An 18,254-nucleotide genomic window follows, 5' to 3' on the forward strand; every position below is an offset into this window, starting at 1 on the left:
CACGGCAGGTCAATATTCAGCAGTTGCCTCTCTCTTACTTTCAGTCGAGCAACCAAATGCCTCTCTGTCACCTCGAACAGCTTAAGCTCCAAGGCTAATTGTAATTGCCATTTGCGAAGATTCTGCCACAGAGCTTAGAGAATGTGGTCGCTTCTGCTCTTATTCGCTGCCCATGCAGGTAGGCTGCCAACTGTGGGTGTCGTCGGCCTCTTTGACTTTTCTCCTCCCTTCCCTTCGCCCTTCCCCCTCCTCTTTGGCCCTCTTGAAGGCACGTGAGACTTAAGGGGACGATGGGTCAAATTCGATCTTCTCACCACAGGTTGGTGTGGGTCTGGATGGCGATGGGAGACAGACAGGAACGTGACCCTATCTGTCATCCCCTGGTTTTGTCTCTACATCCTCACTAACCAACCCCCAACCAACAAACATAATGGGGCTCACTGAATGGGGAGCAGAGACAGTGTGGGGGGAGGGGGAGGAGGAGCTCCAGCACGATATTAGCTCCCCCTACACTGCTTCCGGATGTGGCTCGGGGTTAGAATCTCATTTCTGACCCTCGCTCAAGCTCAGAGTCAGTAGTTGGTGCCTGGACGATTGGGGCATTTGTCGTACTGTCAGCTTTTGAGAGAGAATTGGACAATTAACCAAAGAGAAAATAAAATTGCAGTAGTTTGGGGGTAAGCTGGGGGGAATGGGCCAAGCTACATTCCTGTCGCGGAAGGCCCACATGGAAAAACTGGGCCGAGTAACCACCGGAACCATTCTGCAATTCCATTCCATATCTTCCATCTTGTTCACCAGAACCAGACACAGCAGAGTCTCAGTCCACAGTGGACTGAAGCCCATACTCTACAGAAAACTCTCCCGAATACACTTCAGGAAGCTTTCTGCTGGCATTATACCAGTCTCTATATTCGGATACTTCAAGTGCATTATTCCCTCTGCTTATTCTAGTCCTATCATTTTCTTGCAAATTTGTCCCTCTAGACCTTTCCCAATTCCCCCCAGAAAGCAGGATGAGGGCAGAGCCTAGGGAAAAAGGAACAAATTGGAGTTCAAAAGGAATAATCTGTGGGACACCCCCCAGTGCCAATGTACCAGTGCATGCAGCAGTGGGAAGACTGTGCAGAGAGCAAATGCAGGAGGGAGGATTTTGGGTTCATTGGCTGTTGGGGTCAGCTCAGGCCTGACAGTTCACTCCTGAGAGAAGCAGCATCGATCTCCTTGTAGGGCCAGCTTGCTTCGCAGGTAGGGCTTAAACAAACACCACAGTGATGGGCAGATCAGGAGGTAATGTCAGAGGTGAAATGTACACAGAGATTTGGTAGAGACAGGTAAAACTAAAGGAGTATCTTTACCTTTACCTCCATCATGTACAAGATGGAGGTCACAGTGAAAGGGAGTGGAATACACCAGACTCAGTTTGCTGCACATGAATAGTGTGTGATAAACAAGATCCCCAGGTTACAGGGACAGTTAGACCCATTGAAATCTGATGGTGGGACAACAATGGAGACCTGAATCAGAGAGAGGCAGGACTGGGAGTTAAAGATTCCTGGGTATAAGGAGTTCAGGAAAAATGGGAAAGGATGAAAGCAGAAAGGAAGGTAAGTCTGGACATGACAGTGTTGGATAGAGGGTTATCCCAGAGGCATCAAGGACAGAATCTGTTTAGTTAGAGCTCGGAGACAATAACTGCATCATAACATTACGTGGTGTATTCTACAGGGGACCGACAATGGGAAAGGTATAGAGAAATCTGCAAGGAAATGACAGATGAAATGCAATTATCCAAATGTAGACAGCATAAAGGAGAGAGGACCATGGGTTCCTAAGATATGTTCAGGAGAAGTTTCTACAGGGTATGGCTCAGTCCAGAAGCCCATTGCTATCAAGTTCTTGGATAAGACCTGATGGTTGTGAAACACACGGTGTATAAATACAACACCTTCTGTAACTCAATGCATTAAAACAAACCATTCAGCTTTCACACTTTTGCAAATGACTTTAAATCTGATTGACAGTGAGTTGACTCATGAGTGTGGGTTTTTTTTGCCTTGCAGGTCCTTTGGCAGCTGATGACACTCTCTATATTTCGCCCATATCTCTGAGTCGCTGGGAAAATGAAACAGTGACGTTGAATTGTTTCACCACCAGGACTGTGGATAATTATTACCTCATCTGGGGATCCGCCAAGCCGGGGGATCTCATGATCTCGTGGATTCTTTACTGGACGCCAGGATCGAGCATTGCTCTTTACCCGTCCGTGGTAAGCGATCGCTTCATTGGCTCCAAAGACTGGACCAGCCAGAAGTTCTCACTGACAATAAAAGGCCTCCAACAGGAGGACTCAGCCAGATATTACTGTGGCAGCTCCAACACTTACTTCCCATTCAGCACAGACTGGAGCGGATGTGGAGTCACGCTCACTGTAAAAGCCGGTAGGTCAGTTTTTGACCCGGTCTCTCTATACACCTTGCTGTCTAACAAAACCTCAGTATATAATCCACTGGGGCAGTGTCAAGTTGGGAGTGGAAAGTGGTATTGCCTGGTCAAGGGTACCAGCCTTCAAACCTTGTCTATCCCATCGCTGCAGCCTGGTCCTTTAGGCTCCTTCCTACCTGTGGACAGGGTTCGCCTGGCCAATATTCAGATTCAGTCATACAGCATGGAAACAGACCCTTCGGTCCAACCAGTCCATGCTGACCATAATCCCAAACTAAACTAGTCCCACCTGCCTGCTCCTGGCCCATATCCCTCCAAACCTTTCCTATTCATGTCCTTATCCAAACATCTTTTAAACATTGTTACTGTTCTGCATCCACCACTTCCTCAGGAAGTTCATTCCACACACAAACCACCCTCTGTGTAAAAAAATTTGTCCCTATGTCTTTTTTAAATCTCTCTCCTCTCACCTTAAAAATGCACCCTCTCATCTTGAAATCCCCCATCGTAGGGAAAAGACAACTACCACGAACTCTATCTTCATCTCTCATTACTTTATAAACTTCTATCAGGTCACCTCTCAACCTCCTATGCTCCAGTGAAAGAACTCCCAGCCTATCCAGCCTTTCTTTATAACTCAAGCCCTCCATACCCAGCAACATCCTGGTAAATCTCTTCTGAACCCTGTCCAGCTTAATAACACCCTTCCTATAACTGGACACCCAGAACTGGATACAGTATTCCAGAAGAGGCCTCACCAATGTCCTGTCCAACCTCAACATGACTTCCCAACTCCTATACTCAAAGGACTGAGCAATGAGAACAAGTACCTTTTTAATGCCAAGCTGATCTCAGAGTTGATCACATAGGCCTCTGACTGAGTACACTTTATTTTCCTGTTTGGCTGCAAAACAGACCCAGGGCCAGGGAATACCGAATTGGCTCTGCATTGAATTGGCTCTGCACCTGTACAAAGACAACCCTTCCCCCTGCTGTCCTGAATGTCTGTACCCAGTGACGTTTCAGAATACCTTTCAGAGGGTGAATCAGCCTAACTTTGTGTGAACACCCCTCAGGAAGTGCACTTTAAACTTTCAACCTACCTACATTAGCTGCAGAGCAGTTCCCAAATCAGCCCCTTACTGCAGTGGTATGTTAGCTCGTGACCTGACCGATAGACAAACACTTTGGCTGATTTGATTTTGACCTTAGCTCTACATTCCTGCATAATCCCTGATAATCTTTATCTCCTCTGCCTTAAAGATACTTAAACATTTTGTATCAAATCCTTTCCTCTCTCGGTTTTAAATGGGCGCCCCCGTATTGTTAACTCTGACCCCGAGTTCTACATTCTCTCACAAGAGGATACGTCCTGTCCACACCCACCCTGGTCAAGGCCCCTCAAGATCTTGTATGTTGCAATTTAGTCACTTCTGGCTCTCCTGGACTCCTGGGGATACAGGCTGACACGGTGATGGTGGTGGTGGTGGGGGTGGGTGGTGTTCTGACCGGTGAGAACACCCAGGAGGGGTTTAGTGAAATGTCAACTCCTGGTCCTATTTAAACGGGCCTGATATTCCAATCTGACCTGGCCATTTTCACCAACCCACCATTAAACAGTTTTTAGGGTAGATCACCGGGCAATGCTCAGGACTGGAACTACGAGCTAATCCCCTGCCTTCTGATTATCCGGGAACATTGAGCCACTGCGTCAATGAGAAACACAGGACATGGGAGTGGGAGCAGGCCATTCGACCTCATTGAGCCTGCTACACTCGCCAGTACGAACATGGCCCATCCAGCTGTCATCTGAACCTCAAATCTCTTATCCCTACACCCCTGCCCACCCCCCCCCAATCACTGACACGCTGATCTATCTTACAGTCACTCAGCCTCAAATCTATTCAAGGACCCAGCCTCTGCTACTCTCTGGGGAAGAGAGCTCCACAGAGTCAGCACCAGCCAAGAGAGGAAATTCTCCTCAAGTGTCTCCCAGGTTCTGGTTTACCCCAGCCCTACTCCTCCGGATAGGCACCTCTCCCAGTTCACCTCCAACTCTTCAATAAGATCGCCGCTCATTCTTCTAACTCCAACGTTACAGACCTCGTCTGTCCCATCCTTTCCTCATTGTCTAACTTCCTTGTCCCAGGAATGAATGGAGTGTGCCCACTCTGAATCAGTATCTCTCACTGTTACATCCTTCCAGCTGTGCCCGGGTGACAGCACTCCCAATCCCAGGAGGTCTCCTGTGCCATACCAAGCTGCACTTTGGTTCCCTAGGCCACCAGGCTAATGCCTTACCACCTTTGAACATGGCAGAGGTGTCCGAGCCTGGCACAGTGAATCTTGGTGATATCAGTGTCAGGCCGGTGTTGAGTCGCTAAGTAACAGATCCATTTCCATTTCAGCTCCCTCAGCATCTCCTCCATTGGTTTATTTCCAAAACCCACACCCTGAGGATATCTTTCTCCAAACGAACATCTCGCTGCTCTGCGTGGGAGAAAACTTTTACCCAGATGACCTCTCCTTCTCCTGGCGTGTCGATGGGGACCAGGTTCACAGGGGAATCTCGCAGTCTGCTTCACTGTTAGGAGACAACGGCACTTACACTGCCATCAGTAAGCTGGTGATCGATACATCCCAGTGGGTCAAAGGATCGATTATCAGCTGCCAAGTATCCCATGGGGCACTGCCTTCACCCATCACCAAGCACATAAGTAATGCTGGTAGGTCCCTCGCTTTTTACTGATTCTAGCAAATGTATTTCTCTCCAGATGCACCGACTCACTCCAATTTCACTGACTTCAAGCAGCCCATTCCAAACAGCACCAGTGCCCACACTTCACCATTACCCACTCTCTCCCCAATCCAATTTCCCACATCCCTCATCCCACACCTGGGTATCAGGTCAATGCAAACATTGACTCAGCCTGTCAAGAGCCAGTGTGTCAGGACAAAGCAGCCCACTCGATTGGCACCACCTTCCCATCCACTCCCTCCACCATCAATGCCAAACCCACGAACACTGTGGGTGGCACGGTGGCACAGTGGTTAGCACTGCTGCCTCACAGTGCCAGAGACCCAGGTTCAATTCCCACCTCAGGCAACTGTCTGTGTGGAGTTTGCACATTCTCCCCGTGTCTGCGTGGGTTTCCTCCGGGTGCTCCGTTTTCCTCCCACAGTCCAAAATGTGTGGGTGAGGTGAATTGACCATGCTAAATTGCCTGTAGTGTTAGGTGAAGGGTAAATGTAGGGGAATGGGTCTGGGTGGGTTGCTCTTCGGAGGGTGGGTGCAGACTTGTTGGGCCGAAGGGCCTGTTTCCACGCTGTAAGTAATCTAATCTAATCTCGAAGGACGAGGGCAGCAAATCCATGGGAACAGCGTTCCCTGCATGTTTCCATCCGAGCCAGTCAAACAGAAACATAAACCATTGGAGCAGGAAAAAGCTCCAAAAAGCCCTTCGAACTGCCGTGCCATTTTATATGATCATGGCTGGTCATCCCACTCAATACCCTGTTCCTGCTAGCTTGGATGTTGCCAGGGTTGGAGGATTTGTGCTATCAGCAGAGGTTGAATAGGCTGATCCTGTTTTCCCTGGAGCAAGGAGGCTGAAGGGTGACTTCATAAAGGTTTATCAAATCATGAAGGGTGTGGAAAGATAAATAGACAAAGTCTTCTCCCTGGGTTGGGGGAGTCCAGAACTAGAGGGCATAGTTTTAGGGTGAGAGGGGAAAGATATAAAAGAAACTTAAGGGGCAACCTTTCTACACAGAGGGTGGTGCGTGTATGGAATGAGTTATGAGAGGCAGTGGGTGGAGGCTGGTACAATAATAGCATTTAAAAGGCATCTGGATGGGTATATGAATACAAAGGGTTTGGAGGGATATGAGCCGGGTGCTGGCAGGTTGGACTACATTGGGTTGGAATATCTGGTCGGCATGGATGGGTTGGACCAATGCTGCACATCTCCATGACTCTCTGACTCTTTAATCTCTTTAGCCACAAACCTTCTTGAGAACATTCAGTCTTTTTTACCTCACCTGCTTTCGGAGGCAAAGAATTCCACAGCCTCCCCAGTCACTGGGTGGAGACATTTCTCTGAACTTCAGCCCGGAATGGTTTGCCTCATAGTTTTAAAGTGTGACCCATTGGTCCAGACCCCTGGACATTAGGAATATCCTTCTGCATTTACCCTAACTAGTCCTGGTGGAATTTTATAACTTTCAACGAGATAACTCCTCAGCCTTCTGAACTCCAGTGAAATAAAGTCCTAACAGATCCAGTCTCCCTTCATACAGTGGTCCTGGAATCAGACTTGGAAGTATATTGCCATTCCTTCAGTGTCACTGGGTCAAAATCAGGAAACTCCCTTCCAAACAGCACTGTGTGTCCTCATATCCCAAGGACTGCGACAAATTTGAGAAGGCAGCTCATTACCCCCTCCACCTTCTCAGGACAATAAATGCCACCCTTACCAGCAATGGTTGTATCTCATGAATGCATTCAAAAACTACTTTCCTCGCAAGGAGGGCAATCCAGGGAAAGGGAACGGATCTCAGGTACTGGAGTAATTCCCGGAACAACTTGACACTGTCATGGGAAAATAATCAAATGGATACCCTTAAAAGACAGCACCTAAATGGTTAAAACTGAGATGTTAAGGTGGTGAATCATTTAAACTGTCAACAATACTTTTTAATCCACCCGTCCAGGAATATTATGACATAGCCCTGGAGCAGTTGGGACTTGGACTTGGGTGCCCTGGCTCAGAGGTAGGAACATTACTATGGCATGACCGAGACCGTGCAATGTCAGAGGATCAGGTGATACCAGGTAGCCCATTGCTGCAGGCCCTGTGGTAATGGTAACCTCATGTTGCTAGGTGCCACTGGATTTCAGTGTGAGTCTCCTAGGCTGGCCTTTCTTACCAGAATGCCTTGTTGATTTGCCACTTTACTCTGAGACTGACTCGCTTGTGATTGTTCTACAGAGCGGTACCCCATGGAGCCGATGCTGTATCTACTGTCACCAACCTTACAGGAGCTCATCACAAAGCAGACGGCAACCCTGGTCTGCCTAGCAACCGGCTTCTACCCAGCGGAGATCTCTTTCCGCTGGTTCATCAACAGCAATCCGGTGGTCGACAACATCAAGAGCTACCCGCCCGTTCTCAATATAAACGGCACCTACTCCTCCCAGAGTGAGCTGACCACGTCCGAGCAGATGTGGAATCAGGGCGCACTTTTCTCGTGTGAGATTCAGCATGTCTCAGTCCCAGACAGCATCATCCAAACCATCAATAAAACCCGGGGTAAGGCAGCTCTGTTTGGTGATTTTTCTATTCACCCCCTCACTGGTCCATTGCAAACCAACCATATGTTCATCCTCAATTAGGCCATTCAATCAATATTTCTCCAACTCGATTCCTGAATACACCTGCAGCGACCTCAAATCGGGTGGGGGATGGAAGGATAACAGGTGATCAGTGCATAGAAACACAGGGAGAGGAGAATAGACATAGATATCAAAGAAATGGACAACAGGGGGTCACGGTGGCTCAGTGGTTACCACTGCACCAGGGACCCCGGGTTCCATTCCAGCCTCAGGCGACTGTCTGTGTGGAGTTTGCCCATTCTCCCCATGTCTGTATGGGTTCCTCCGGGTGCTCCACTTTCCTCCCACGGTCCAAAGATGTGCAGGTTAGGTGGATTGGCCATGATAAATTGCCCAGTGTTTAGGGTTAGGTGCATTAGTCAGGGGTAAATATAGGGTAGGGGGAATGGATCTGGGTGGGTTACTCTTTGGAGGGGTGGTGTGGACTGGTTGGGATGAAGGGCCTATTTCCACACTGTAGGGATTCTATGATAAGGCCATAAATATACAAGTATCCGGATAATGGAAAACAGGCATTAAATGTACAGGTATCTGGATAAAGTAGAAAAGGCGGTAAACGTACAGGTATCAGGATAATGGAGAACAGGTGGTAAATGCATAAGTATCGGGGGTGTTGGTGAAGAACAGATAATAAATTTACAGATATCAGGATAGAACTTGGAGTAAATGTAAAGGTATCAAGGTAACAGAGAACAGGTGGTCGGCACACAGGTATCAGAGACATGGTGTGTGAGCAAGTTTAAGTTACCAAATATATAAACCAAGAGCTGTTTTAGATCGTGTGAAATTACTGTTAGTTCAACTGATTTGGTTCTAACAATCAGATTGAATTGCATCTCAGACAATTGAGAAAAATTACCTACATTTGTACATTGACCACCAGTTAAAAACTCCTCTCATATTCAGGCATTACCTGCCTGTAACATGATCCCTCGCATAGTCAGGCACTGATCTGCTTTCATTCTCAGGCACTGACCGCCTGTTACATGTTCCACTAGATATTTGTACACTCACGTCCTGTAACTGTTGGGTATGTGACAGGCAGCCAGAGCGATCCTGTTCTGTCCACTCAATGAGGGAAACATGTCTCTGGCTGATTGTACTTTTGCGAACACAACCAGGTCCCGTGGGTCAGTAAAAATGCTCAGGTAGAGTTAATGGCTGTGGTGACCTTGAGGGAAAATGTCTGTTGATTGAAATATTTTATCTCTGCCTGTAACAGAATTTATTTTCCTCCAACCGACGGTAACTCCCATCAAGGTTCAGACCAGTGACTCCCGGCGGCCACATACTGTGACGTTGGCGTGTTTTATATCAGGGTTCTACCCCGCTGGAATCTACGTGAACTGGAGAACGGAGAGGGGTTTGCAAGTTCCGGGCAGTGTGACCAACTTCCCAGTAGTGAGGGATGTGAGTGGCACCTACAGTACAGTCAGTCAGATGACCATTGCCTTGGTGGATGTGGACCGCACTCAGACGTACATGTGTGAGGTCAGACATGAGTCTCTCACCAGCCCGTTAAAGAAACGGTTCCAGATAAGGTAAATGCCCCAACGTGATGGGACATGCAAACTGTGTCAAGCTGGGGGTATGGTCAGTATTTCACACCTCGATGGGTAGGGGGATCAGCGGTGCCCCATCAGAAGGGTAATGGTAACCTCTACCTCACTACCCCATAATGGTAACCTCCACCTCGCTACCCCATAATGGTAACCTCTACCTCACTACCCCATAATGGTAACCATCCACCTCATTACCCCATAATGGTAACCTCCACATAGCTACCCCATAATGGTAACCTCTAACTCACTACCCCATAATGGTAACCTCCACCTTGCTACCCCCTAATGGTAATCTCTACCTCACTACCCCATAATGGTAACCTCTACCTCACTACCCCATAATGGTAACCTCTAACTCACTACCCCATAATGGTAACCTCTACCTCACTATCCCGTAATGGTAACCTCTACCTCGCTACCCCATAATGGTAACCTCTACCTCACTACCCCATAATGGTAACCTCTACCTCACTACCCCATAATGGTAACCTCTACCTCATAACCTCTACCTCACTACCCCATAATGGTAACCTCTACCTCACTACCCCATAATGGTAACCTCCACCTTGCTACTCCGTAATGGTAACCTCTACCTCACTACCCCCTAATGGTAACCTCTATCTCACTACCCCATAATGGTAACCTCCACCTTGCTACCCCATAATGGTAACCTCTACCTCGCTACCCCATAATGGTAACCTCTACCTCACTAACCCATAATGATAACTTCCACCTAGCTACCCCATAATGGTAACCTCAACCTCACTACCCCATAATGGTAACCTCCACCTAGCTACCCCATTAATGGTAACCTCTAACTCACTACCCCATAATGGTAACCTCCACCTAGCTAACCCATAATGGTAACCTCCACCTCGCTACCCCATAATGGTAACATCCACCTGACTACCCCATAATGGTAACCTCCACCTCACTACCTCATAATGGTAACCTCTACCTCATTACCCCATAATGGTAACCTCCACCTTGCTACCCCATAATGGTAACCTCCATCTCATTACCCCATAATGGTAACCTCTACCTCATAACCTCCACCTCACTAACCCATAATGGTAACCTCTACCTCACTACCCCGTAATGGTAACCTCTAACTCACTAACCCATAATGGTAACCTCTACCTCACTACCCCGTAATGGTAACCTCTAACTCACTATCCCGTAATGGTAACCTCTACCTCACTACCCCATAATGGTAACCTCTAACTCACTAACCCATAATGGTAACCTCTAACTTACTATCCCGTAATGGTAACCTCTACCTCACTACCCCGTAATGGTAACCTCTACCTCACTACCCCATAATGGTAACCTCTAACTCACTAACCCATAATGGTAACCTCTACCTCACTACCCCATAATGGTAACCTCCACCTCATAACCTCCACCTCACTAACCCATAATGGTAACCTCAACGTCACTACCCCGTAATGGTAACCTCTAACTCACTACCCCATAATGGTAACCTCTACCTCACTACCCCATAATGGTAACCTCCACCTCATTACCCCATAATGGTAACATCCACATAGCTACCTATAATGGTAACCTCTACCTCGTTACCCCATAATGGTAACCTCCACCTCATTACCCCATAATGGTAACATCCACATAGCTACCTATAATGGTAACCTCTACCTCGTTACCCCATAATGGTTACCTCGACCTCACTACCCCATAACGGTAACCTGTACTTCACTACCCCATAATGGTAACCTCCACCTCGCTACCCCCTAATGGTAACCTCCAACTCGCTACCCCCTAATGGTAACCTCTACCTCGCTACCCCATAATGGTAACCTCTACCTCACTACCCCATAATGGTAACCTCTAACTCACTACCCCATAATGGTAACCTCCACCTTGCTACCCCATAATGGTAACCTCCACCTCGCTAACCCATAATGGTAACCTCCACCTCGCTACCCCATAATGGTAACCTCCAACTCGCTACCCCCTAATGGTAACCTCTACCTCGCTACCCCATAATGGTAACCTCCACCTTGCTACCCCTTACACATACCACACCCTCACCCTCACTGCCCCTTACACACACCATACTCCCAATATACCCTCACCCTCACTACCCCGTTACACACTCCACACCCTCACCCACACTAACCCACTAGACACTCCTTAACCTCACCCGCACGAACGCCCCCTTACACACTCTTTAAACTCACCCTCACTAAAGCCCCTTCCTTACACAATCCACACCCTCACCCTCACTACCTTGTTACACACTCCAACCCCCACCCCCACTACCCCCTTACACAAACCACACCATCACCCTCACTACCCCCTTACACACTCCACACCCTCACACTCATTACCCCCTTACACACTCCACAACCACACCCTCACTACCCCCGACACACACCACACCCTTACCCTCACGACCCCGTTACACATTCCACACCCTCAGCCTCAGGACCCCATTACACACTCCACACCCTCACCCTCACTACCCCCTACACACACCACACCCTCACCCTCATGACCCCGTTACATACTCGACACCCTCACCCTCATGACCCCCTTACACACCACACCCTCATCCTCACTACCCCCTTACACACACCATACCCTCACCCTCACTACACCCTACACACACCATACCCTCACCCTCACTACCCCTAACACACTCCACACCCTCACCCTCACTACCCCTTACACATTCCACACCGTCACCCTCACTACCCCCTACACACACCACACCCTCACGCTCACTACCCCCTACACACACCACACCCTCACGCTCACTACCCCCTTACACACACCATACCCTCACCCTCACGACCCCGTTACACACTCCACACCCTCACCCTCACTACCCCCTTACACACTCCATACCCACACCTTCACTACCCCCTACACACACCACACCCTCACGCTCACTACCCCCTTACACACACCATACCCTCACCCTCACGACCCCGTTACACACTCCACACTCTCACCCTCACCCTCACTACCCCCTACACACACCACACCCTCACCCTCACTACCCCCTTACACACACCATACCCTCACCCTCACTACCCCCTTACACACACCATACCCTCACCCTCACTACCCCCTACACACACCACACCCTCATCCTCACTACCCCCTTACACACACCATACCCTCACCCTCACTACACCCTACACACACCACACACTCACCCTCACTACCCCTTACACACTCCACACCCTCACCCTCACTACCCCTTACACACTCCACACCGTCACCCTCACTGCCCCCTGCACACACCATACCCTCACCCTCACTACACCCTACACACACCACACACTCACCCTCACTACCCCTTACACACTCCATACCCTCACCCTCACTACCCCCTATAAACACCACACCCTCACGACCCCGTTACACACTCCACACCCTCACCCTCACGATCCCCTTACACACTCCATACCCTCACCCTCACTACCCCCTTACACACTCCATACCCACACCTTCACTACCCCCTACACACACCACACCCTCACGCTCACTACCCCGTTACACACTCCACACTCTCACCCTCACCCTCACTACCCCTTACACACTCCACACCTCATCCTCCAGTTTCCCTCACTTTGTTCTGTAAAACGGTCACTGGACCTGAAACATTAACTCTGTTTCTCTCTGCTCAGAGGCTGCCAGAGCTGCTGAGTTTCTCCAATTATTTCTGTTTTGTTCCCTCACCGCTGTGGCTGCTCTGGTCAAATAAATCTCCTCTTCGACACCTTGATGTGTTTGGAATGTTTGCTGCCCAGAATTAGATAAGAACACCCAGATGTCAATCAATTGATGATTTATAAAGTTTTGATGCTAATTTTCTGATTTGAACTCTCTGGTGGACGAAAATTGAAACCCAAAACAAAACAGCATTTGGCCGAGGTGCAAAGTCTTTGAGAGAGTGGAGTGTTGGGAATCGGGGAGTTACAGATGGGAAATGGCTGCCTCACTGCCAATCCACAATTTAAAAACTTCACTCTCATCAATTGGATCTCCCAGATCCTCAGAAAGTGATTTGGAAGTGAGGTCTTGGATTTGGACTAGCTGTTGCCCCCAGATCTCCACAGTTTGTACAGATACATGGATAGGAAAAGGGATCTAGACCAAAAAAGGCCTCTTTCTGTGTCATATGGCTGCGTTGGATCTTCCAAATCTCCCCAGCCAGTTGCGCTTCTCAGAACCGCTGGCACCAACCTCTCAACTCTCTGTCTGCAGCTGAAACTAGCTACATACATCAACACCTTTGCAATATGATGCATTTATGCCTGTGCTGGAAGGAACACACACTCTTTCACACTGCCTCATCCTCTGCATACTAAATGTATACATTCTAGTACACTGAATTAGTGAGAGCATGGGGGGCAAATCGTTCTCCATGGTAAGACCTCAGCCAGTCAGAGTTGGCTTGCTAGCTGAACAAGCCATGTTTCTCTTGCCCCACCCCACCCCCGTGTAGAAATGGGTGTGAAATTTGACATTCTTGCACATGTTCTGATAAACAGATGATGGAAAACGTATTCCGGATGAAGGGCTTTTGCCCGAAACATCGATTTTACTGTTCCTTGGATGCTGCCTGAACTGCTGTGTTTTTCCAGCACCACTAATCTAGAAGATGGAAAATGTCTCTGTTTTCAGCAGGATTCAGAAAAGTCAGCAAGGCCCCAGCATTGAACATGAAAGTGTCTGGCGGTGTAGGTGGGATGGGCTGTAGTGTCCTTTTTAAGTTAAATCGCTGTCTGTCCCTCCTGTCCACTGAATACAAACCACACCCTCTGCCTTGCTTTTAGAGCTGAGGATCCCACGCATTTTTTTTTTCAAATAGTAATTTAGAAACATTTTGTCCATCCTGGAGGTGGTGAGAAGGGGGATAAAGAAAAGGGCAGGTTTGCCCCGGAGAGATGCCGTCCCCACCTTCCTGCCCCCTCTGACTCAAAATCCTGGGAAAAAAGGTCAAAGGGCAACAGTCTCAACCAGACAGTAATTAAGGCTCTTAAACAATCAATTAGTGACCAACTAATAGCCTCAGCTTGCCCCCTACCCTCCTGCATCCCCCCCCCCCTCCCTCCCTTGACCCCTTTCACTAAGGTGAGAGAAGTGACTACTTTCCTGACTGGTGTAACCATGGTGACCCAATCAGCATGAATGTGGGGCAGGTGAGGTCTGAAAGCCACCCCTCTGTCATTGCCTCTGCCCACCTCTCCCAAGAAGAAGAAATAAAATCCTTCCCCTGCTGGATTCAACTCGCTCCCCCTACCACCCCCACTCCACACCCCGACCACTCATTTGTAGTCCTCAAACTTGGACTTCTAGATCTGAAAGTTCCTGACAGCCTCTGATAGGCCAGCCACTTCTGGTCACTCGGATCTGCAGTGTTGGTGAGGGTAGGGGAATCTGATAGGGCGAGTTAATTGCCATCACTCCCCTCTCAGCCTGAGAGGAGCTGGTTGGTCAGTGACCCAGTGAGCTATCCCATCGCTGGGGCCTACTGACCAGCATCATCCTTCAACGTGTGACAAGTTCAGCTCATCATTAGAAATTGTGACCATCATGAACCTGCTCTTGAAATAATCTTTCTCTTTCAGTTGATGTTCCTACCAACGATTGACCCAATCATCTGAAATCTTCAAATGCCCTCACCAACGAAACACTGAAGTGACATTCCTCATCAGACGGAGTGAGAGCTATTTCATTCTCTTACCCACTCATGGTGATTTGAAACTATTAATAGTAAAAAAAGAATATTTCCCCTTTAACTAAATGTTAAATAAAACAGACAATCTTAGGTAATGAATAACTGATCTCTAAGGATTGTGAATTCACCTTAGAGCTGTTGCAAGCATTAAATAATAAAAATAATTACCTTGGCTTAATTGTTTTTTCAAAGTAATAATGTGGCTTTAAGGGGTGAATCTACTCAAGAGCCAGGGACCAGCGTGAGGCCTAGCCATCAGCAGTTAGGAGGAGCCTGGGCAGTGGTGAGCGTGTGGATGCTCTGTACATCTTTATCTACAAGGACTGAACTATCCATTTAAAAGTACAACTGTTTAAAAGACTCACTTCAGGTGTTGGGGCCTCCATTTGCCGAGAGGTGCGAGGGAGGAGCGAAGGACTTCTGGGAAGGATTTTAAGTGGGTGAGAGATGGGATCTGTACATGAAGGACGGGTTGCACCTGAACTGGAGGGGTACAAATGTCCTGGGTGGGAGATTTGCTCATGTGGTTCGGGAGGGTATAAACTAATTTGGCAGGGGGGTGCCAAATTTGGCAGGAATCAGAGCCATATGTCTGAGAGGGGTTCAGTTGCAGACATGACAGTGACAGGATATATTGAATCTAAAAGGAAGGTTTCTCACGCGATGAAACAAAGAGTGTGTCTGCTTTAATGCAAGGAGTGTCCGAAATAAGAGTGACGAACTTAGAGCATGGATCAGTGCTTGGGACTATAATGTTGTGGCCATAATGGAGACGTGGATTTCACTGGGGCAAGAATGGTTGCTTGATGTTCCAGGGTTTAGAACATTTAAAAAGAACAGGGAGGGTGGAAAAAGAGAGGGGGGGGGGGGGGGGGGGGGGCGGGGGGCGGTGGTGTAGCATTGCTAATCAGAGAGGACATCACAGCTACAGAAACGAAGGTTGTTGAGGAAGGTTTGTTTACTGAGTCAGTATGGGTGGAAGTTAGGAACAGCAAGGCAACAGCCACCGCATTGGGGGTTTTCTACAGACCACCTAATAGCAATAGAGAGATTGAAGATCTCATAGGCGGGCAGATTCTGGAAAAATGCAAAAGTGGCAGGGTTGTTGTTCTGGGTGATTTCAACTTTCCCAATATCAACTGGAAACTCCTAAGTGTAGATGCTCTGGATGGAGCCAATTTTGTTAGATGTGTTCAGGAGTGTTTCCTTACTCATTATATTGATAGACCGACAAGGGGAGAGGCCATTTGGATTTGGTGCTCGGCAACGAGCCAGGACAAGTGTCAGATTTCTTGGTGGGAGAACACTTTGGTGACAGTGATCACAGCTATCTCACATTTACCATAGCCTAGGAGAGGGAAAGGAGCAGTTACCGAGGGAAGATATTCAAGTGGGGAAAAGGAAATTATGACGCTATCAGACAGGAGTTGGGAAGTACAGACTGGGAGCAATTGTCCCACAGAAAGGGCACAGCAGACATGTGGACACTATTTAAGGAGCAGTTGTTGCAAGTGATGCACAAATTTGTTCCTCTGAGGCAGGTAAGAATGGGTAAGATTAAGGAGCCTTGAATGACGAGAACAGAGGAGCTTCTCGTCAAAAGGAAGAAGACAGCTTATGTAAGGTGGAGGAAGCAAGGACCTAGTACAGCTTTAGAGGATTACAGGCTTGCTAGAAAGGAGCTCAGAAATGGACTGAGGAGAGCCAGGAGGGGGCATGAAAAAGGCTTGGCAAGAAGGATTAGGGAGACCCCCTAAGGCGTTTTACTAATACGTGAGGAATAAGATAATGATCAGGGAGAAGGTAGGGCCGATCAGGGATAGTGTAGGGAACTTGTGCGTGGAGTCTGAACAGATAGGGGAAGCCCTAAATGAGTTTTTTGCTTTGGTTTTCACCGAGGAAAGGGAACTTGTTGTAAATGAAAACTTAGAGAAGCTGGGATACGGTCTTGAACAGATCAAGATTGATGAAGTTGATGTGCTAGAAATCTTGGATAACATTAAGATTGATAAGTCCCCAGGGCCAGACCAGATTTATCCTAGGCTGCTCCGGGAAGCGAGAAAGGAGGTTGCTAAGCCACTGGCGCGGATATTTGCCTCCTGACTCTCCATGGGAGTCATACCAGAGGATTGGAAGGAGGCGAATGTTGTTCTCTTTTTTCAAGAAGGGTAATAGGGAAATCCCTGGCAATTACAGACCAGTCAGTCTTACGTCTGTGGTCAGCAAAGTTTTGGAAAGAATTCTGAGGGATAGGATTTATGACTGTTTGACAAAGCATAGCGTGATTAAAGGCAGTCAGCATGGCTTTGTGAGGGGCAGGTCATGCCTCACAAACCTTATTGCGTTCTTTGAGGAGGTGTCAATCAGGTCGATGATGGTCGAGCAGTGGATGTGGTATATATGGACTTCAGCAAGGCATTTGATAGGGTTCCCCATGGTAGGCTCATTCATAAAGTGAGGAAGTATGGGATACAGGGAGTTTTGGCTATCTGGATTCAGAATTGGCTGGCTGACAGAAGACAGAGAGTGGTTGTAGATGGAAAGTATTCTACCTGGAAGACAGTGTTGAGTGGGGTCCTGCAGGGCTCTGTACTTGGGCCTCTGCTCTTTGTAGTTTTTATAAATGACTTGGATGAGGAGGTTGAGGGGTGGGTTAGTAAATTTGCAGATGACACAAAGGTTGGAGGTGTCGTCGATAGTATAGAGGGCTACTGCAGGCTGCAGAGCTGGGCTGAGAAATGGCAAATGGCGTTCAACCTGGATAAATGCGAAGTGATGCATTTTGGAAGGTCGAACTCGAATGCTGAATAAAGGATTAAAGACAGGAATCTTGGCAGTGTGGAGGAACAGAGGGATCTTAGTGTGCAAGTACATAGATCCCTCAAAGTTGCCACCCAGGTGGATAGGGTTGTTAAGAAAGCATATGGTGTTTTGGCTTTCATCAACAGGGGGAATAGAGTTTAAGAGCCGTGAGGTTTTGCTGCAGCTCTAGAAGTCCCTGGTGAGGCCACACTTGGAATATTGTGTCCAGTTCTGGTCGCCCTACTATAGGAAAGCTACAGAGGCTTTGGAGAGGGTGCAAAGAAGGTTTACCAGGATGCTGCATGGACTGGACGGCTTGCCTTATGAAGAAAGA

At 48.2% G+C, this 18,254-nt stretch overlaps 1 gene segment (V, D, J or C); it reads left to right on the forward strand.

Moving 5' to 3' along the window:
* On the forward strand, positions 1 to 15,296 carry LOC122541490 (Ig gamma-2A chain C region-like). The segment is given in 6 exon segments: positions 1 to 178; positions 2,064 to 2,441; positions 4,854 to 5,171; positions 7,437 to 7,757; positions 9,063 to 9,381; positions 15,009 to 15,296. Coding segments are annotated over 6 exon segments (1,377 nt in total).
* Positions 15,297 to 18,254: the final 2,958 nt, after the last annotated feature.

This window comes from Chiloscyllium plagiosum, unplaced genomic scaffold, assembly GCF_037043375.1.
Source record: "Chiloscyllium plagiosum isolate Xiang-an unplaced genomic scaffold, Cpla_swu_hap1 HiC_scaffold_35, whole genome shotgun sequence".
Classification (NCBI taxonomy): Eukaryota; Metazoa; Chordata; class Chondrichthyes; order Orectolobiformes; family Hemiscylliidae; genus Chiloscyllium; species Chiloscyllium plagiosum.